General features: G+C 38.8%; 1 protein-coding gene across 1 annotated transcript; it reads right to left on the reverse strand.

Moving 5' to 3' along the window:
* Positions 1-471: 471 nt before the first annotated feature.
* Positions 472-19,980, reverse strand: LOC109062379 (myosin-9-like). Its single transcript, XM_042757740.1, has 41 exons — positions 19,786-19,980; positions 15,911-16,242; positions 15,496-15,652; positions 15,371-15,398; positions 15,170-15,263; positions 14,605-14,625; positions 14,084-14,176; positions 13,930-13,993; positions 13,702-13,800; positions 13,254-13,397; positions 12,907-13,002; positions 12,497-12,768; positions 12,214-12,387; positions 11,926-12,099; positions 11,504-11,618; positions 11,015-11,205; positions 10,814-10,935; positions 10,331-10,400; positions 10,056-10,216; positions 9,699-9,807; positions 9,484-9,615; positions 9,186-9,392; positions 8,936-9,073; positions 7,250-7,373; positions 6,849-7,020; positions 6,562-6,774; positions 6,198-6,342; positions 5,643-5,849; positions 5,451-5,555; positions 5,148-5,300; positions 4,795-5,043; positions 4,417-4,629; positions 3,961-4,173; positions 3,700-3,861; positions 3,377-3,505; positions 3,159-3,247; positions 2,875-2,998; positions 2,565-2,773; positions 2,239-2,347; positions 1,796-1,968; positions 472-1,634 (listed from the first exon to the last, which is right to left on the reverse strand). Exons 2-41 carry the CDS (start codon positions 16,235-16,237, stop codon positions 1,526-1,528), a joined length of 5,886 nt encoding a protein of 1,961 aa, XP_042613674.1. The 5' UTR covers positions 16,238-16,242; positions 19,786-19,980; the 3' UTR covers positions 472-1,525.
* Between the last annotated feature and the right edge of the window lie 2,180 nt (positions 19,981-22,160).

Genomic DNA, 22,160 nt, shown 5'->3' on the forward strand with positions numbered 1-22,160 from the left:
AATCAAAGAACATTATTTGACATTATTCAAAATATAGATTTGACTAGTATCAGTAAAATCTGTCCCATTCACTGAGAGACACTATATGACAAAGCAATAATTTAAATGCTGTAATTTTGCATAATTTACTATGCATAATAATACGTAACACGAGTAATTAAAAGTAATAGTAGCCTATGTAATCAAGACAAATTTCAATAAATAAGAATTTTGTGAAGAATCACAATATTTGTCACATGTAGTAGACCATTTTTGTGGATTTTCCACCTGGCTAGCACCGCAAGTACATTTCAAACCTGTGAGCAGCACTGCAACCATTTTATAATAAATATTTTATGAATATGCCTTTATAAAGTTTTAATCTTTCAGTTATCAGCACAGATCTTTAACCATTTGATCACTTTATTCATTAAGAAAATCTCATCTATAAATGAAATACTGCTGCGTTTGGAAGAATTATTAGAGGTAAAATTGAGGGTAGAAAAGACAAAGCTTTAATCAGATGCAATGAAACCGTATGTGACATTAAAAGTGAGAGGAAAAAATCTTTTCAATTGTTCCAAATACAGTCAGTCCACTACCACTGCACCGAAGTTTGACAATTTATAGGCCTATTAAGATTCTCCAAATGGTGCCATGAAACATACAGCAGGAAAATATATAGTATAATGTAGTATGCAGACAAATACTGTATGACAGATTAAATCATTTTAGCAAATACAATTAAAATTGAATACAAAAAAATAGGTAGAGTACAAATGGAAACTTTTACACACCCCACCACCTAAATTGTGAACTTCAAAAACATCAAGAAAAAAAAAAAACTAAACGAAACACTTAATTTGCAGTAATACGTGGTGTACAAATCCTGAGAACTCTCAAAAACATAATATTTTATGTAATTAAGGCAAACAGTCTTAATTTTAAAAGAGTAGAAGGTGGAAAAGTGCCAGTGAATCTATTAGGAAAAAGGCTTAATTGGTGCTGAAGTGCTCTTGAAACAATAACTAATATTAATCTCTTTGGCTGATGAGTAATATTCCTGCAAATCCTGGATTATTTATTATTATTATTATTGAATAAGGAAATTTCTTCCCATTATAAAAATTTCCCAACATTTAATTTACTTTGAAAATGGATAAATACTTCCTTCTATGTAAAATATTCAAATTCAAATGCATTGTAAGGCAGTTATCAACAGGGCAAGACAAATTACGCCAAATGAACAGTTTCAGTTTCACCGGAAAGATAAAGTTTGATAAGTGGCAAAATGACAGATTTTTCTTCATCCTAAATGAAGGCTTTTATTTTTTATTTTATTTTTTTTGTTTATCTTGGACGCAAAGTTATGGCTTGAATAACCGTTTGGCTCCAAATCTGCTTTAAAACATTGAAAATTGCAGTGAAAACCCCATTAAGGATACAGTTGCCCTCAAAGCATACAAATTTCATTTATACGACAAACTTGGTGGCAAATAGATCCTCATCTGTAACACCCATAGGCTCAGCTTTGATGCGTTGAAATTTACTCAGGAGTTGGCTCTGACCCCTCACTTTTCAGACTGTTCTCCTCATCACTATCCACACCCGAGCGTCCCGCTGTACGACGTACGTTGACTGTGAAATCTCCCCGCCTGAAGACGACAAACATAAAGTTATATATAAAAAAAAAAAAAACTTAACAAGTGGCATACAAATTTAAACCAACTGATGTCAGTAATTTATAATTGCAAAACCGATGTTTGTGGAAGAATGATGCCGAACCATGACTATAACAAAGCAGCAGAGTACACACCTGAGTTTGTTCTTTAGGGTGCTGACCTCTCGGTTCATAAGATTAGCAGACTCTGTGGCATCTTCCAGCTCTCTCTGCAGCTTCCTGCGGGAGGCGTTAGCTCGAGCCGCTTCCTCCTCAGTCTCCTCTAGCTGCCTCTTCAACTGCTTCATACGAGTGTTCAGCTTCTCAGTCTAACCAAGAGAAAGATTTCATTATTAAATGGCATTCAAAATAAGGAGTTATTATTATGAGACTTATATTTCAGCTGCCCACCATTAAGAGTAAAACTTCATGACTATTAAATAGGAATATTAACTAGCAATAAAGACAACAAAACAGGTCTTGAATTTCAATTAGCTGTACAGGTCCAAGTGGAGAAAAATCACCTTAGTTTGAGAATGTATAAAGATCAAATTGGCTTTGCATTAGTTTGAACTACCTAAATTAATTGCACAACCTACCTCATTTTTTTGTTGTTCTGCATTGCGTCTCTCTTCATCAACTTGCAGTAAGATCTCTTTGAGTTTCTTCTCCATACGCCGCACCTGTTTAGTGGACTGCTGCCTCTCCCTGACAAGAAGTAAATTAAGTTTGGTTTAGAGACACAAAGTAAATCACTGACACTCACTGAGGAAAGCTGCATCATGTTAAAATACTAAAATATAAAGACCTTACAGCACAAGCTGACAACTGAAATGTTATTAGGGGATTTGAGTGCTTTGCAAGTCCATAATGATATCTGTGTGGGTTTGAAAGTTGCTGCCAATAACAATCTACCATCACTCACTTCATCTCAATATCCAACTGCTCTTCGAGCTGTGGGATCTTGGCCTCCAGAGCAGCAATAGTGGACTTGTACTTGCTCTTCACAGCTGCCTCTAAATCCTGAAGCTTCTGCTTTAGGTCTTTGTTCTGGCGGTCCAGCTGAGAGCGCAAACCCTCCAGACGCTGGCTATTACCACGCTCTGCAGTCAACTCCACTGTAACCTGCTCAGCCTGACATTAAACCAAAATAAAGCAACAGAGAATAATGATGAACACCATTTGAAGTCTTCCCAAATCTCAGCCGTTATCTCATGAAGCTCTCTGTACTCTACCTGCAATGTCGCTTTCTTAAGTCGATCATTGACCAGTTCCACATTGAGATGTTCCTCCTCAAGTTCCTCCTCAAGCTGAGCAATACGTGCATCCAGTCTCCTCCTCTCATCGCTGCTCAGTGAGCTGACAGAGAGAAAAAAAAAAAAATTAAAGAAAATAAAAAAAACCAACAATAACCACACAACACGGTGAGATACCCAATACACTTTGATTTTCTAGGACTAACTGTCTGGTGCAGGATACGCTACCAGACAATACATCACAGTGACAGCCGGTAACTCACTTCTTGGAATTCTGGCTATTGATCTCATCCTGCAGTTCATCTCGTTCTTGTTGGATTTGTCTCTTTGCTCGGTCAGCAGCAGCCAGATCCTAAAGAGACAAAAAAACGGGAAATGTTTTCCACATGCACACTCTTTTATAAAGAATCCTACTCTTCTAAACAAACAAATAATTAAATTGACCCTGGCTGCAGCACAATTCTGATCCAACAAGACAAACCTCATGCAGCTGCATGATCTCAGCCTCCATGCTCTTGATCTTGCGCTCGTTTTCTTTGGCCTGGTTAAGAGCCTCATCTCTGGACAGACGCAGATCCTCAAACTCTCTCATCTGATCTTTCATCTGGGCCTGCAAACCAAGAGAGGAAACGACACTGATACCATGTTGAAGCCACGGCCTACCGTTTACTGCATATGCTCTAATTATTTTATTCCACATGCAAAAGTAAAGATCTGATTTCTGGTTCCTGAAACCAGAAACGTTCCTAACCACTTTAATACAAAAGTGATGGCCATGCTCATGCAGAATGTGTATTTGAATACCTGTAGTTTCTTGAGCTGTCTGAGAGCCTCATCTCGAGCCTTGTTGGCATTGTCGATCTGAGCAGCCAACTCCGACAGATCCAGCTCAAGCTTCTTGCGCACAGATACAGCCTGAGCCCGCTGTTTCCTCTCATCCTCAAGCTCCATCTCCATCTCACGCACCTGACATATTCAAGCATAATATCAGTAGACGTGTATTATCTCCAAGTTGGCCAACATGCATCAGCATCTCTTGCAGAGGTCAGGCAGGGGAGCACTTACCTGTTTGACTAGCTGTTTCCGTTTCTCTTCACCCTGCTCATCTCTGCTCTGCAGGTCTCTCTCAAACTGAGCCTTCATGGCCTGCATGTTGACCTCCAGGCGCAGTTTGGCATCTTCTGTGAGCTGCAGTTCATCCTCCAGCTCTTCCAGCTGAGTCTTCATTTCCACTAACTGCTGTTCCATTCCTCGCTTTGCCCGCTCAAGCTCATGCACCAAAAGAAAAGAACAAAAGATTGCGCACAACTAAGATAAGGAGTAAGAATAAATCATGACTACCATTTTTAGCAAACTGACATCTTTAGAATTTAAATGAACAGATGTTTCAGTAATGACAATATTAGCTCCGTTCCAAAACAGTTAGCATGTTGTAAAGATTGCTGCTAGCTTATTAGGTTTTGGAACAGAGCTGTCATCTTAAAATACATGTTAGACATGTAATGCTTCGGTTTCACATACACTCTTTCCAGCGTCATCCTTGGATGACATCAGGTCCTCCATCTCAGTTTTGAGCTGCTTATTGACCCGATCCAGTTCGTCCTTCAAGTCAGTAATGGCCTCCAACTCTCGAGTCAGAGTCAGGGCTCTGGTCTCTTTCTCGCGGGCCTCTGCCTCAGCACGATCCCTCTCCTCAGCGTACTTCTGAGAGATGGTCTTCTCCTCTGCCAGCATCTGCACAAATTGAGGTATTTTATCACTTAAAAAGACTGCAAGACTGTAAAGGTGATTAAACTCTGTCAAAAAACACCCAGAGAAGTAGCATTCAAAATATTAATATCTTGTCCATTAATAAAAAATAAACTTCTGCCCCATTTACAGACAAACACCGTTCTCTACCTGGTCAAACTTCTTCTGTTTGCGTTCCAGCTCCTGAACGGTCTGCCGCAGATGAGCCTGGTCTACCAGGACATCATCTAGCTCTCGCTGCAGACGCGTCTTGGTCTTCTCCAGTTTATCGTAGCCAGCATTCCTTTCTTCCAACTGCTGCATGAAGCTTTCCACCTCCCTCTGCAATTTCTTTTTCCCGTCTTCCATGCTTTCCAGGTTCTGGGCCTCTTGCTCGACCTTTTTCTTCATATCTGCCAACTGAGAAGCAAAAACAATAAGAACAGTTCTCTCAAACACAAACTGCTCCTAGACCAGCATCATCGTCCAGAAGAAGGTGTCCACAGACTCAATGGTGTGTGCACCTGAGCTTGAGCAGTGTGCAGCTGCTTTTCAAAGTTTTTCTTGCCCTCCTCTTCCTCCTCCAGCATCTCTTTCAGGTTGTTCTGTTCATCCTCCAGTTGCCGAACACGAGTGGAGAGTGCAAGCTTCTGCCTGGTCTCCTCCTCCAGTAATGCCTAACCGCAGAGAAAATATATAAAACTACTTATTTCAAAACAGAAGAACGTTTTATCATTATCGGCAACACTGGTAAAACACAATCAGATATTTGAAAGTCCACCAATGATGTTAGGGCAAGCAGGACACTCTGCAGCCTCAAGTTGTACCTGTGTGTCTTTAAGTTGAGATTCAACAGTAGAACAATCTTTTGTAGCTTTGATGGATTTGCTCTCCACTTTGCTCAGGGTACTTTGAACAGTTTCAAGCTCCACCTAAACATTGATGCATAAAATTAAAGGATTTTTCAAGTAGGCACGAATTATCCAAGTATCTCTACAAGATCCTTTTAGTTTCAATACCTGCATCTTTGACACTTTATCGGCCAGTTCCTGTTTCTGTCTCTCACTCTCTCCATGTTTGACCTGGAGCTCCTGGAGCTGCGATTCTGCTTTCTTCCTGCGGTGCTCAGATTCGTTTTTACCTTGTGACAATGACTGAAGTTCGATCTGAAGTTCATTGCGTTCACTCTCCAGAGCCTGTTTAGCTTTGTCCACAGATGCTTTATTCTGAGGGATCCAACAGTGACAGTTAGTCAGCATTTTTCTGCACAGTTTGCTTTTGTGGATGGAAAGATATACACTTCTCAGAAACACTACCTTTAAAATTAACTGGGTAAATATAAATATAAAATATATTTTCCTAAAAAGTGCTAGGAGTGCTAAATACATACAATATGCAACATTGCCATATTTTTCAATCATAGCACCACCTTTCTAATCAAGAAACACTCATAGGATCGGCACAAAAAAAAAAAAAAGAAAGGGGGAAACTTTTTTCGCAAGATTTCCATTTCCTAATTTTCAAAGCAGCATCATTAACAACCTTGGTGGTTTAGGAGAGGCACATGGTCTCACCCTTTTGGCCTGCTCAAGCTGTTCATTGATCTCCTCAAAGGCCTGGTTGTGTTTCTGTCGAACTTCAGCGAGCATCTGTTCATGTGAACGAGCCTCATCTTCCAGGGTCTTCTTCAGCTGAGCCACTTCAGTCTCTCTCTTTGCCCTTCAGATAGGAAGTTAAGACTCTTGAAGCAGATATAGGATAGTGCAGTACCTTCATTTTCCCATAAGAATGACATGCTACCATTGTGGAATTAACACCACAGATAATTCAACTGTAATTACCAGTCATAAGTTAAACACAAAAGTTTAGATTATTTGATAAATTAAAATATCTCAAGTCAGGTCTAAACTAGCCCTGTCAGTTTTCCTCATGGCCGACCTGAGTTCCTGCTGAGCAGCAGTAGAGTCCAGTGTGTCCTCAAGTTCGGTCTTCAGAGCTTCCAGCTCCTCTCCCAGGTCCCTGCGTTGTTTCTCTGCTTTTGCACGAGCAGCTTTCTCCAGCTCCAGATCTTCCTGCAGCTCTGAGAGCTGGGCCTCCAACTCACGAATGTTCTTCTGTGCAGCATTCTTGAGTGCCGCTTCTTCCTCAATCCTACAGTGAAAATTACTGTGAAACCAGTGGAAAATTACAAAAAAAAACAAAAACAAATGACAAGTTTTAGTCACCTTGCTAGTGCAGCCTGGAGTTCTTCCTCTTTCTTGGCCAGTTGAGCACGGAGCTCTGCTATCTGAGCCTGCAGCTCTGCAATCTGATCATGCAACTCTGTAGAGTCACCCTCCAACTTCCGCCGGCTCTTCTCCAACTCTTGCCTCAGCTTCTCTTCCTTCCTTAAACGATCTGAGAGCATAAAGGAGAGAGACTGGTCATTTAACATAGCAAAGAAAGTATAAAAACTGAAAAAAAATTAGCAAAGATGTACAGAGATGGAGAAGAGAACACTGCAACATGACTTTGTTGTTGCAAATAATTATTATTTTAAATATTTTTTCCTCAATCAGCATTCTTGGGCTGACTTTAGACAAAAGAGCATTTTTAAAAATTATTTCAAGGTCCTGTAAACACTTACCCTCCAGGTCTGTAATCATAGCTTCATGTTTGTTCTTGAGTTTCTGCAAACTCTTGGATTTCTCTTCCTCTTCAGCCATGTTAGAGGTGAACTCAGAAATTCTCTCCTCTAGCTGCTTTTTCTCCTGCAAGCACAGATACCCACACACAACTTTATGGACAAGCACTAAATAGTTTGTGCAGCAGATAAACGGGCACCTTGTGCAGTCCCTGCAGGTGGGTTGAAGAGACAGCTGACTTTATATTCCAGTTGCAAATCGAGAAATGGTTCTTATTCAGAAAAGTCGCTTAAAACGCATTTTTGGGAGAAAGTTATTGTAGTGGTAGTTAAATACTACATTTGTTTTGTGTAGCATTAGTCAAACTGTCTGGGGACAGAATCATAAGGTGGAATCAGTGGCAGGTTTTTTAACATATTTGAACAAGATGGCGCTGTGCATGGCTGCCTTGGTTTGTAGTTCCTTGGTAATTTTACTTTTTTTTTTTTCATGTTTTAAGTAACTTTATCCCAATCAGTTTTACCTGGGACGAACGCCTAGAAATCAGAAAATAGCTAGTTTATTGTGGTGAGTGCATACATTGCTAGAACAGCTGGCACACAGAGCGGCGTTACCCAGACTCTTTCATTGTAATTCTACGTGACTCTCTGATCACTGTTTGGTTCAACTTCTACCAGCCTACAAGCAAAAACTTAAATCTGCTAAGCCTGTAGTAAGAGCTGTAAAGAGATGGACTAATGAAGCAGAGCGGGATTTACAAGCCTGCTTCGACTGCACTGACTGGAGCATTTTTGGAGCTGCAGCCACTGATCTGGCTGAGCTCACGGACACAGTGACATCCTACATCAGTTTCTGTGAGGACATGTGTGTTCCAACCAAGATTTATTTAACAACGACAAACCTTGGTTCAAGGCAAAACTCAAACAGTTTTGCCAGGACAAAGGGCCTGTACAAACAGACCAAAAACACACTGAATAGGGAGATAAGAGTAGCTAAGAGAAGATGCTTTGAAAAGCAAAAAAAAAAAAAAAAAAAAAAAAAAAAAAAAAAAAAAAACCTTTTTCCGCATTGTGGAGGATCAAATTTCCCCCCTCAACTTTCAGTAGAGAATCAACTTTCCCCTCAACTCCCCTCCCCCCGTTTGCACTTCTCCACTCAGGCAAACATTACAGATCTCTGTGCACTATAACATCTAGGCATAAAAACATTTCCCCCCCCCCCCCATTAAACAGCCAACACAGAAATTACCTGGAAATCATTTCGTAATAACTAATTATTGCCTCTGTCTCTGTCAAGTATTATGTTAATACATTTTTATTTTTACAGCTGTATATACAGAAAAAAAAAAAAAAAAAAAAAAAAAAAAAAAATGCACAAATCTGTACATACATCTTCTGCTCCAATGTATACCACATTATTATTATTTAAATGTTCTTTCTGTTGTCAATGTCAAATGTATGTATGTATGTATGTATGTATGTCCCAAGAGCTCCTATAAAAAAAAAAAAAAAAAAAAAAAAAAAAAAAAAAAACAACAACACCACAAATTCCTTGTGTGTTTGCACACACTTGGCAAATAAAGCTCATTCTGATTCTGTTAAATTCCTTTCCCACCCCCAATTACTGAATTGTGAATTGAAACTACTTCATTGTTGATGTATCTAAAAGCATGACATTTTTTTTTAGACCTTGTTAAGTTTGGCGTTCTGGTCATCAAGAACCATAACTTCCTCCTCGATCTTCTTCAGCTTGGCATCCATGGTGACTTTCTCCAACTGCAGCTTCTGTCTGGCTGCTTCCTCCTCATCCAGTTGTTGCTCCAGATCCTGGGAAAGGATTTTAGGTTTTTCAATTACAAGTAAAGAGTAATTTCGATCTGAAGCTCTAAAATCACTGATCTCCCAAATGTAAACTATTTTTTCAAACTTGCTGTCTCACCGTGATGTTCTGTTGCATTTTCTTCCTCTCTGTCTGAAACTGTGAGACTCTCTCCTCCTCTTCTTCCAAGCGGGACTCCAGGTCATGCAGGACCTCCTCCAGCTCCTGCTGACGTGCAACAAGACGTGCCCTCATCTCTTCAGCCTCTTGACACAGCTCCGTCTCTGCCTGCAACTGCTCCTGCAGTGCCATCTTCTCTGCATTTAACTTTAGCAGGGAAATATCAGATAAGGTTATCGACACCAAGAAAGAATAAACCATCATCTTGAAGTAGAGGAAACACCACCACCATATATACCTGCTTTTGTTTGACCTCAAACTCTTTCAGCTGGTCTTCAGCCTGCTGCTGTCTCTCCTTCATCTTAACCAACTCTTCTTCTTTAGCGACCATTTCCTCTTCCTGTCTGGTCACCTGCAGCAAAGGCTTCACCTGAAAAGAGAAAAGTGGAGACACTGCTTTTAGATCTCTTATTGAGCTAATAAACATACAGGTTTATGAATCTGGATGTGTACCTTGGTAAAGAGTCTCCACCAATTCCAATTCCTGAGTTTCAAGTAGGCTGCACAGTTTCTCTGGATCACCCTCATGGCTGTCAGCTGCTGCTGCCTCTTGGCAAAGGCTCTAAGTAAAACAAACCCCAATTTGTCATTGTCAAAGAGTCTGATTCAATTAACACCTTAGAGACATCGGTTGTCCAAGACATTACAAAATCTCTTAGAAAGTTGGCAGCTTATCAGTATCGGCCCGAATTGTAATATCGGTGCATCGCTAAAAACAAGCAGCTAAAGTCATTTTTAACACTTCAGTCTGTCCTAGCTATAGTGTCATGGAAAAGTGATCTTTACAAAATTACATTTAAAAATATCTACCTCCTAGCGACATAGCCTCTACACACGGCTTGGAAAGTTATAATGACATCAGTGATCTTCAGATCTCTCTCCTCTTCCAGGTGGGCAAGAACTCCAGCCCTGAAGAACACTTTACTCTGACCTATACGGAACAAGTTAGTATCCAGCTCTAGGGCTTTGATCTGAAAGAGAGAGAAACAAAATTCTATATGCGATCGATGACTTAACACATTTTTAACAAAAAGTAGCAATTGTCAAAGCTGAGGAGTTACATAATGGTGTGTATTAACTCTTACCATGAGGACACAGGCCTGCTTTCCATCCATAAAGCCCTTGGGAATGGCATTTGGTGTGAGGATCTCGTATCTGAAATTATATTAAGGGAGAATAAATTAGAGACCAAGATAGTTTCAGTAGTCTATACAGTAGTAGTTTTTTTTTTTTCACATGTCAACACCCAAGGCTATCTTCATGGCAAAAACTGTTGGAATAATACATAAACACAAAATAAATAAAAAAAAACAAGCAAACAAAAATAAATCGCAGTTAAAATTGTATAAGATTTTTTAAATTAACCCATGAAGAATCTAAAATCTTTACTAGTAAAAACTAAACAAGTCCCTGAAATGAGCATACCTCATAAAGGTTTCTACTTGCATTAAAACCAGAATTGTTTAATAAAATGTTTAAGAAGTCTATAGGTACTAAATAATCAAACCGACGCAATTCTATTTCCTGCTACATAGCCGAATACTTAGCATTCATGAAAACCCAAATACCTTTGTCTGAACTCCTGGAAGACAATGCGGTTGGGGAACCCTTGTCTACAGATCCGAATTCCTTCTAGAACTCCATTACACTTTAGTTGCTCTAGAACCAGATGGTGAACCAATTTACCAGCCTAAAGGAGAAAAGCAATGACTTTAATTGTTAGAGGCCTCAAAAGGAACATGAGCCATCAGGCTGTACAAAGGTCATACCTTCTTCTCATGATTGGGGATGATGCATCGGACAAAGTTAGGGTTGGTGTTTCTGAGAGTGGTCATCAGATTTGTCAGCTGTTCTTTGTACAGTTGTCCTACTGTACGGAACATTCCTTTACGAGTCTTGACGGCTCCATGCAAGGATTCAGCCATTCCGGCCACTTTGTCCAATCCCACAATTCTGTCCACTGATGAAAACAACGAAAAACAACACACATTATGCCGGAAACCAATTTAAGAGTTAAGAGAACTTTTCTTGTTTATCTGTAGAGTCTTTTAGTGTCCAGGATGAACAGTAGCAGACCACCTGCATATTACACACTGGCAGAACCAGACTCACTTTTCTCTGTGACGACCTAAAAGCCTGACAAACAAAAGCTCAATGCAGCAGGTGGATTGTCGTCAAAACTTGTTAGACATTAGTGACATCCGAAATCATACTCAAATTACAAACCATTAAAATCATCTTCTCATAAAGTGACATACCATCCTTCCAGAGCTCAGACACAAACTTGTCTGATGATTGGTTGAGTAGAGTAGCTACATTGTCATTCAGAGGGTCCATGTTTTTCATTAGCCATTCAGTTGCCTTGTAATCAACCTGTAGAAGACCGGACGGACACATACATGATACACTTAAAAAAATAACATCCAATAAGGCATCTCCTCTTAAGCCCTTTTTTTTGGTTTTATATGGGGAGGTGAGGGAAATGTAATGTTTTAGAGCATGTCGAAATGTATTTTTCATTACGTTGTGATGCGTTCACTTGCCCACCTCAGCAATTTTCACAGACATTACCGATCCAGTGTGACTTCATGAAACATACATCCACAGTATCAATTACTTTACAAACATATGAGAAACTTATCTTGTTCAAATAGTGTTTAAGTCCCATAATGGCTCTTACTTTGCCAGCATAGTGAATGATACAGAAGTCAGCATCATCTTTGAGCTTCTTGGGTTTCTGGAATTTTGAGTTGCTGCCCAATTCCTGAACAACTTTCTCCACAAAGGATTTGTCTGTGGCTTTGGGAAACCAGCACTCCTCATCCAACAGAGCCAGGATTCCTGGAGGACCAGTCTGAGAAAAAGGAATCAAGAGGAAAAAAAAAAGAAAGGAAAAATCAACGAACGAAGGAGGGTTTGAGACCAAAACTGTATTCTACAAAGTTTGAAGAGGAAAGGATAAACCCACAGGCTTCTCAATGAGTTCAATACAGGGCTGAAGGTCAAGGCCGAAGTCGATGAAGCTCCATTCGATGCCTTCACGCTGGTACTCCTCCTGCTCCAGGATGAACATGGTGTGGTTGAACAGCTGCTGAAGCTTCTCATTGGTGTAGTTGATGCAGAGCTGCTCAAAAGAGTTCAGCTAAAGAGAAAGAAAGCACATTTTAAACCAAAACGGTCCATTAGAATGAAGTCACTCACAAAATAAAACCTCTGGAAAATTTTAATTCTTTTCCACAACCCTTTCACACCTCAAAGATCTCAAATCCAGCGATATCCAGGATTCCAAGGAAAGAAGCTCCCTGACGCTTGGTCTTGTCTAAAGCTTTGTTGATGCGCATAACCAACCAGCGGAACAGTCTCTCATACATGGCTTTGGCCAAAGCCTCCACTGCAAACTCAGCCTGCTCTTGAGTCTGAGCCTTCTGAACGTAATCTCGACCCACTTTGATGCGCGGCATGAGAATGGCACGTGTAAAATCTGTCACGTTCATACCCAAGAGGTGGCACACCTTCTGGGCCGCTAATAAATGAGAAAATGGACATTGAGAACTCAAAAAAGATGACTGATTTCACACCAGAATAAACATCAAGTATAACATGTAAGAATAAAACCAAACTAAGACTAATTTGGAGTGCATGCTAATGAAGAAATTTAAACCTGTGTCATCGGGCATGGAGGCTTGGTCAGAGTTGCGTTCCTTTTTAAAACTCATGTTTCCCAGCTGAAGTACAGCAGAAACCACTTTCAAAAGACCTGGGACATGATAACCAAACATTACATTTTTTCAGAGAAGCTAATAACCAACACCACCCCTTAGAAAGATAAACACCAAACTTCAAATTCAGTCAATATAACAGAATAACTACATTGTATGATTCAACAGAGCCCATCATGTGAAACTGGAAAACTTTTCCCTGATTCATGAAAGACGTCACACCTTTAGGTGATTAAACACACTGCAGAAGAACTACAAATGAAAGATCGTCTTGTTTGAGTCTCTATACCTGTCTGCTCCTCCTCAGGGATGCCCATAATCCTGAAGGCATCTACGGTTTCAGCAAACAGTTCTTTATCCTGTTGTCCGGGGATAGTTACATTTCCATTTGACAGGAAGCGGTACTTATTGTAGTCTTCTAGGCACAGCTCAGCTGTAGAGTGGAAAATAAACTTTATAAACCTTTCATAGAGATTAGTCCTAGAGTATTAAAATTCTTGGTGTACATTCAAACTTGGTGTAAATTCACAAAACACAGTCTCCCATTAAGAAAAGATTAATTTATGTTCCTTCAATAAAAAAAAAAAAAAAAAAAAATCATACATACATACTATACATACTATACAATACTTTACTTTACATACAATACTATACTATACATACATACATACATACATACATATACACACACATACACACTGCATGTGTGACTGTTTATGACATGAAATGGTTCTCACCACGCAATTTGTCTCCTGCTCCTGATAGCAGGTAATAAAAAACATGGAAGGTCCGTTCAACTTTGGCCTGTCTGATTGCACGAGACTTCTCTAACAGATCTGACAAATGCTTGTTAGGGGATAAACCGAATAACCTGAATTTATTCTGCATGAGAACAATGAAACATAAATTGTTAGCTTGTTAATAATTTGGTTTCTTTAATGATGGTTCAGTCTATAAAAGGATACAAGTTTCGATATTGGCTCCAACGATGTAACCAGTGACATCAAAGTTTATCCTGATAAACTTTCCCTGTGAATGAACAGCTCATATTGATTCACGTCAACACTTAGTGGGATCTTTTAAGAGGAGTCAAGTGGATTTTTGTCTGTGCACACTTACGAATCGAGAAGAATTATCATTTTTTACAGTCTTGGCATTGCCAAAGGCCTCCAGAATTGGGTTAGCCTGGAGCAACTGTTTCTCCAACTCCCCCTGGCAGACAAAGAATTGATTAGATGGAATGAAGAGTGCATTTAAACGTTAAAAATGCATGAACTGTTAGCGATTAGTGAAAAAAAAGACCACATCCTGTAACAAAGTTCCCAAACCATCAATACACAGTAGACCCAGAACACTTGCAAGTGAAAGTTTTGCTTGAGGTTAAAAACAGACTTTATACTTTAACTACATTTATGATGCTAAAAACCATTTGTGCATTAAACTTTGTTCCACACCAGTGTTAGAATTTGCATTAGCTGAAGCGGTTAGAAGACTTTGCAACATACAGTAACTTATATTATTAAGCCTGTAGGCCACGGTTGTCTACATGACCAGGAAAGTGGGGCCAAAAAAAATAAAAAGGGGGAGGGTGGAGGGGAGTGTGGTTGGACAGAAAAATTAAGGAAGGAGTCATAACTCACATGTGACAGGGTGACACTGCTCTGGAGGATGAAAAAGAAAGAAATTCTCAAAATATGGGCACAAAATGAAGGGGGACTCAAACATGTTTAACCGTACGACACAACGTTCAACAATGGGATGCATGTAGTGTTTTTAGTGTATTATCAATCATGAACAAATATGCAGGTATTCACAAAGTCATTAGATACCCAGCAGGAACAGGTCTAAACCTGATACAGGAATGTGAAAGCACCGAATTTTGACTTCCTGGTCCAGAGAGAGAATGACAGAAAGAGAAGTTTCAAATCCATAAAGAAAAATCGAGAAATACTTTTGACAGGCAAAAAATGGAGGATGAAAAACAGGAAGAGATAAGAGCGATATCAACAAAATATTTATCATAATGGGGGTTGGAGACAGAATAGCTGATGTTAAAAATGGATGTGGTTATTTATTTATGAACAGCTCTGTCATGACAATCAGCACTCTCGTCGCATCTGTCAGTTGTGCATGCAAATGAACATTTGCTTGTTTATGACTTTTCCATGACTCTGAACTCAACAAACAAAAAGGTTTTGTACTCACTTGATCTTTCTTTGTTTTGAAGGATGATGCTACAAATGCAAGGTACTGAATGACTTTTTTTGTGTTTTCAGTTTTTCCAGCACCAGATTCACCCCTGGACAAATATTAATAAAGAATACGTTTTGAAAGAACATGGTACTGGTCATTTTGATATTTTATTGCGGCACTGGTATGTCACATTAAGGTCCAAGTCAAGCTTACGTGCACAATATGGACTGATCCTCACGATCTAAAACGATCAAGAAAAATTAATTAACACCGTGAGATGAACAGGAGTGCCATTTTGGCAAGAATAATGATATCAGTCATGCAGTTAGTGTTCTCACCCTGCATCATGCTCCTGTAGGCCGTGTCTGTGATGGCGTAGATATGAGGGGGCATCTCATGCCTCTTTTTGCCTTTGTACATCTCTACGATTTCTTCAGTGTAGATAGGTAGATGCTTATATGGGTTTATTACCACACAGAAGAGCCCAGAGTATGTCTGAAACAATGATTTACATCATGAAAAGCACATCTGTTTCAAGTAGACTGACTAAACATTAACTAGCAATTTAATTAGCTATCACAAATACCTCAACATTAAATGATTCTCTGTGAGTTAAACATAATTGTGCATTTTCCACAAGTTTTCTGCATAGTCAACCTGTCCATTTGATAACTTGCCAGTAAATGCACAATAATGTGTGCAGAATTCCCTAAACTTGAACACTACAAACATATGCATTTCAGACAGACTTACATAGATGAGTCCCGAGTAGTACCTCTCCCTCAGGTTGTGTAGAACAGAGGCTTCATTCAGACAGGTAAGCTCCGCCATATCCTCCACCTTGCTGAATTTGGGTGGGTTCATCTTCTGGATGTCATCCTTGTTCACCTTGATCTTCTTGCCAGAGTCAACCAGCTCCACAAGACACTCATCTCCAGTCTCCTCTTTGATGGAGCCGGCCTCAAAGCCAAGCTTCTCTGAGGGAACCCACACCAGCTTCTTAGAGGCCCAGTCGGCCTGGGCCAAAGGGTCGTTGATAGTATTGCGGTCGGCATAGAGGAACTTCTCTGCGTCTGACATTCTGGCTACATGTGAGAGAAAGTGAAAGTATTTATGGTTTTGTGGTATTAAAATATTATGGTTTTGTGATTTTAAAGTTCCACAGGATATCCTAATAAGAGGACTAATGTTCACAGAAGAGGATCTGAGAATTAAAACTAGCATGATAACAGTGTCTTTGTAGTTCCTCAGTCGTACCCAAACATCTACATGGTGACTCGTTCAAGCATCTGACTCCAGTATGTGTCAATATTGTCCTAGAAAACTTGACAACCACACCTGCTCAGGTCTCTGACTGATACTGCACTACCTCAATTCTTTTGCTTCCATTCTCCTACCCTTTCCTCATTTATTCCATACAGAGTCAAATTCTGTCTACAACCCCTAATAATAGGAATTCCAAACATTCCCACACTAATTTCAGAATCCCACCATTCAGTTTTAAAAGTTCACATCCCCAAATACAAGTGCTTTTGTGGCTAAAAACAAAGTCTGACTAACCTGGAAAGTTACAAAACGTAACTGGGTGTGTGTGCATTTAGAAATCACGATTCAGCAAAAGTACACATTTTAATGTATTCTTACTTTAGGATAAAATTTAGAACCAATTAGACCACCACATTTAAAAGGTCAAGATTTCCAAAACTTTTATATTTTACAATTCATACATTTATCATTTTAATTAACATGTTACATTATATTAATTTTAATTATATTATATTGTGCTATATTCAATTTACATGCAGTATAAAATCTCAAATAAAATAACTAAACACCTAATGTGTGCCGTTTCAAACATACATAAGACACAAGCTCCTATTACTTTGAAGTGGAGGAACATCTGTTCTGAAGTAGTAATTCCTAAACAAGTTTGGACAAAGACAATTTCATTAAACGCCACACCCTGTGAAAGACTCCAGAACTCTGAAACGAAGGATAAGACCTTTATTTCTGTTAAAAAGAGCAAAAATGTAACCTAATATGGCTTAAAAGGCTTACAGCGCTATGCATGTTCAGAAATGTTCAGTAACTATCACAAGAGTCCACTTAAGAAATATTCAGAGGGCAAATAAGAAACATCAGATGAGTTTGATAAATTATGCAAAGGCACTCTGGAAAGCAAAAGATTTACGGTCTCTGCTGTAAGAGTCTAAATGGCTAAATCCTAATATGCATATTATGAATATCAGAGCAATGTTACTTAAAAAGGACTCATTTAAAAGATCTAGAAGTATGCATCCATATCTTCACAAATTTACTAGAAATCAGTTCATTACCACTAAAAATGGTCAATGTCTGCCGTTTTGGGGATCGTCTATACGTGGTCAATAAAATCATATGAATACATTATTTCAGTATCTGAGACTTTATATTTTTCTCTCATTCTGAGGGTGTTGGTAAAATGCACGAGTAATATTATATATATTATAACTTTATGTTATATATATATATATAACTTTTAATGCATATTACTGCAAAAACCAGCCAGTTAACACTGCAAAAGTTGAATAGTCTTTTACTATGAATTAAACTATGAATTTTATCAAGTCGTACTATGAATTACAAAAATAAAATAAAAATCACAAACAACTCTCCACCCCACCTCTAATATTGAGTATTATTTGAGTTTTTTTGCAATTCACAACAACTGGAATGTGCAATATGGTTACTGAAAGAACACAAAATTAAAATATATAAGGAATATATAGAATATATGATTAAAATTAGAAGAAAAAACACTAAATAATTGACCTACAGTTGGGATTTCACCCAGGTGACTCAAGGTGAGTCATACACCAGTGTACTACATATTACCTGTCCCTCAAGGGCAAAGAAAAGAGAGGCTTCTGGGAGTCAAAGTTCTCTGCCTATTCAAACTTTGAATATACTTACTTGCAGGGACATCTACACTCATTTCTAACCTAACAGATAGAAACCCAGACACCCAAAGTGGAAAAAAATAGATGCTACATGATGTGCAGTGATACCACTGATAGCACAAAACATGAGAGAGGCATCTTGAAAGTGAAAAGAGATGACAACAGCACAGCTTTAGCATACAGTTGAGATGGAAGGAGTGTAAGAGGGATAAGAAGATTAGCAGGGTGTCATCTCTGTCTGCAAGTTCATTAACAGCTCAAATACAGTCACTGTGATTAAATGCAGATGACAGCATGTGCGTGTGCACATGACATACACCTCTGCTGGGTTGCCCCACGATGGTCTGTCATCTGATTATACAAGAACAAATAAAAAAAGGAACAGACTATAAGTGAATTACAGTACAGGACAAAAGAGTTGGACAATCATGGTTTAGTAATGAGGAACAAACAGCCCACCGTGACTAGAACTTGATGATATTGAAAAATTGCTTCACCACACTGACAAACTTCCTCTAGCTTGAAGCATTAATGTATGACCTTAGAAGGCAACATTTTAGAGCTTGCAATCTTAAAAGGAACAGCCTACATTTACATTTAATTGCGTTCATACCACTTCGGTCTACATTTAAAATGGAGAAAATCAAACGTAATTATATCTGGTCATAATGGCCAAACACAACACTTGGTAAAACATCCATCATATCTCACCCTGGAATCTAAATAAATAAATATGTATATATAATATTTCTATAATATGCATATTTAATGTAAGATACCCCTTTATATTTAATATTTGTTGTCTTTCCTTTAAATGCCAATTTTATGGCAATGTAATGCAAATAATTGTAAAATGTACATTTGTTTTGTAATACAATAAAATTAGTCTTAAAATAGGCTGAAATATGACCAGATTAAGTGCAATATTAGCTTTGCAAAACTGATTTATTTGCCGTTTGTTTTTGAAGGGGGTGATGTGGGACATGTGTTTGTCTGTCCTGCTGTCACAGTGGTCACCTGCAGTGCCATGCCTTACTTTATCCCTCCATCAGCACGTTCTCTCATCCCATTGATCTTGGCTTATGTTCAATCCTTGCTTATAGTTCAAATGCCAACAGCTCTGAGATGAAGTCAACAACAGCAACACAGGAGACACCAATGCTTACAGTGACCATTTTATGCAGGGCAAGGTGAAAAAAATTCAAAAGACTTCAAAGAAATGAAAACACTCATGCAACTTTGAAACTAGCATTGTGACGTAATAAGTGAGGACTCTTGTTCAGAGTCTGATCTGAATGTGTGTCCTCAGGGCTGAGCAATTCGGGTCGTGTACTGGCCTCAGATTGGGCGTGTTGCACAGAGCACACTGATCACCTGAGCGTAGATATTACAGACAACAGAGTTGCGCGTGCGCACTACTAGCTACATCATTTTGGGTAGCAGTACAATAAAATAATAAAAAACAATTATCAACATGGCATCATATTCTAATTTTGAAAATGTTTCATTAAGCCACGCTAAATTAAAGACTATAATTTCCATTTCCCTACTATGAACGAATTTCGTAATTTCTAAGAGCAGCATAGTTTCAAGCGCGTGCGCTGGCTGATTGTGTAGAACAGGTACAGGTGCGCGCTTGTTTGCTCAGGTGAGAACTGAACTGTAGCTGAATATTAAATGTTCGCTCACCTGTTTTCTCTCAGGCACCGTTTGTTGATATGACCTGCTGTCTCCAAATCTCCTGCGTTTTTACAGAGAATGACACGGATGCGACAAATGTATCCGAAAAGCTCTGGCGTTTGTGACACTTTCCTGTTTGCTCATCGGCGTCCTGCTCTCTAGTTTCCTCTTTCTTCACGCTGCAAACTCCCTCTGACTCTTAAATCAGCTGTGTGGGTGTGTCAACACAATGTCGACACCCCTAGGCCCCGCCCATTTATATGATTGAGCGCTTCTTGGGACGTGTCAATCAAAAGATGTGCTTTCATTAATTGGTCATTTCTTTATAATTGTGCCAAAACAGTAGGTTAGACTGTTAGGTCTAGAATTTAATCATTCAATTCAATTTAATTTAATAATTTTTTTAGTTTGTTTTTTGTTTTGTTTTATACTGGAAAGAGGCATACGTTTAGAATTTTGAAAAAAATTAAAATAGATTTTACTAAAAAATATGCAATGAATACTGCAATGAAAACATCATAAATGGACTTGACACGTTTTATTACTTAAATTGCTTCTATAATAACACACACAAAAAAAATCATAATATCCCTTGTAGTTCAGAGGGAGATTATAGAACATTAGCCTAAATGCTTCATAAATGCTGGAGGAAGCTGTAGTGGAGGAAGGCTGCTGGTGGAGGTTGTTAGTGAAGGAATGTAGAACTGTGTCTGTACTTGCATTCCTGCAGTGATTTTCCTCAGTATATTTAAACATATTGTAGAGGTAAAGACTGAGAGAGAGAGAGCAGGAGACTAAAGTGAACGTATACTGCTATAAGTCACCCTAAGGATATCATAAAACAATAAACAGTGGTCAGGTGATAACTATGATAAGCTGGTCTGTAAACTACTGACACATTATCTTCATGGGCGATTATAGATATTGCATTTTACTCTGTGTGTCATTTAGGGGTTGCCAGATATGTGAACTGATTATTGTAAATTATGTTGCTGTTATTGGCAACAAAGTAAACAGGCCTCCTTTATAGAAAAATCCAAAAGTCAAAGTTCAAGTAAGGTCACAAAGAAGGTCAGACAGATTCCTCCAGGTAATCCTATGTGAAACTGACTTGTGGCAGAAAGTTTTATTATATGGAAATTAACAAAACGGAGGATCACAGCAAGACAACTTGTTTGGGAGACCTTAAAGGGATACTCCACCCAAAATGAAAATGTTGTCATTAACTACTTACCCCCATGTCGTTCCAAACCCGTAAAAGCTCAGTTCGTCTTCAGAACACAATTTAAGATATTTTGGATGAAAACCGGGAGGCCTGTGACTGTCCCATAGACTACCATGTACATAACAGTGTCAAGGTCCATAAAAGGTATGAAAGTCATCATCAGAATACTCCATCTGCCATCAGATGTGCAATCTGGGTTATATGAAGTGACGGGAACACTTTTTGTAAGCGAAGAAAATAAAAATAAGGACTTTATTCAATAATTCCTTTGTCATCGGTCTATGGCAGTCTATGGAACAGTCTCAAGCCTCCAGGTTTTCATCCAAAATATCTTAAATTGTGTTCCAAAGACGAACTGAGCTTTTACGGGTTTGGAACGACATGGGGGTAAGTGATTAATGACAACATTTTCATTTTGGGGTGGAGTATCCCTTTAAGCACACTGACAAGTATAAGTGTGAGTCTACCTGGCCTCAGGTGGGTTGATTCTTCCTTATATGGTATGAAGCGAGCAGAGAGTGAAAGGATGGGCTGTAGTTTAAGCAACAGTGGTTTTGGGTTACCCATAACCCCACTGGCCCTCCCCATTTTCTACTTTCCTTCTTCCTGTTCATCTGAAATGCTCAGAGGCATGAAAGATGAAGAGATAAACTGTCAAGAGAAGGCTTGCCACTACATGACAACACGCCAGGTAAGCAGACAGCAAACGAGCTTTCTAAACCCTGCTTGTGTTTGCACATTGTTCTGCTTCAAATACACTATGGTATCTGTATTCTTATCCATAGTATGAATACCAAACCTACGTAGGATAAGTTATTTGATATGATAATGAAATGAAAAAGTGGCTGGTTTCTAAACTATGCCATTATGTCAGCTACTTCTCAGCCTGATGCAGTTTCCTGTCATTTATAGGCCCGGAGGTAAAAATAGACAACTGAGATGAAATAACACATAACAGCAGTGCCCTGCAATGTCTGCTATACAACTCCTAAAACACTTTTAAAAAGCATCAAAATTATCAAAACATTTACACTGTTTCCTCTGATCGTTCTATCTATCAAAGAATCCTTACAATGTATCACAGCTTCCACACAAATATTAAGCAGCACAACTTTTTCAACACTGCTCAAAAATGTTTTTTGAGCAGCAAATCAATATA

Source organism: Cyprinus carpio, chromosome A6, assembly GCF_018340385.1.
Source record: "Cyprinus carpio isolate SPL01 chromosome A6, ASM1834038v1, whole genome shotgun sequence".
In the NCBI taxonomy this organism is placed as follows: Eukaryota; Metazoa; Chordata; class Actinopteri; order Cypriniformes; family Cyprinidae; genus Cyprinus; species Cyprinus carpio.

Bases quoted from the DNA above. Each gene is read 5' to 3' on its own strand.
- LOC109062379 (XM_042757740.1), bottom strand. From the start codon at position 16,237: ATGTCAGACGCAGAGAAGTTCCTCTATGCCGACCGCAATACTATCAAC. The intron at 5,044-5,147 runs GTGCACACACCA...TTTGCTTCTCAG, and splicing joins TGCACACTGCTCAAGCTCAG to TTGGCAGATATGAAGAAAAA. The intron at 2,348-2,564 runs GTGAGTGATGGT...ACTTCTTGTCAG, and splicing joins CAGTTGGATATTGAGATGAA to GGAGAGGCAGCAGTCCACTA.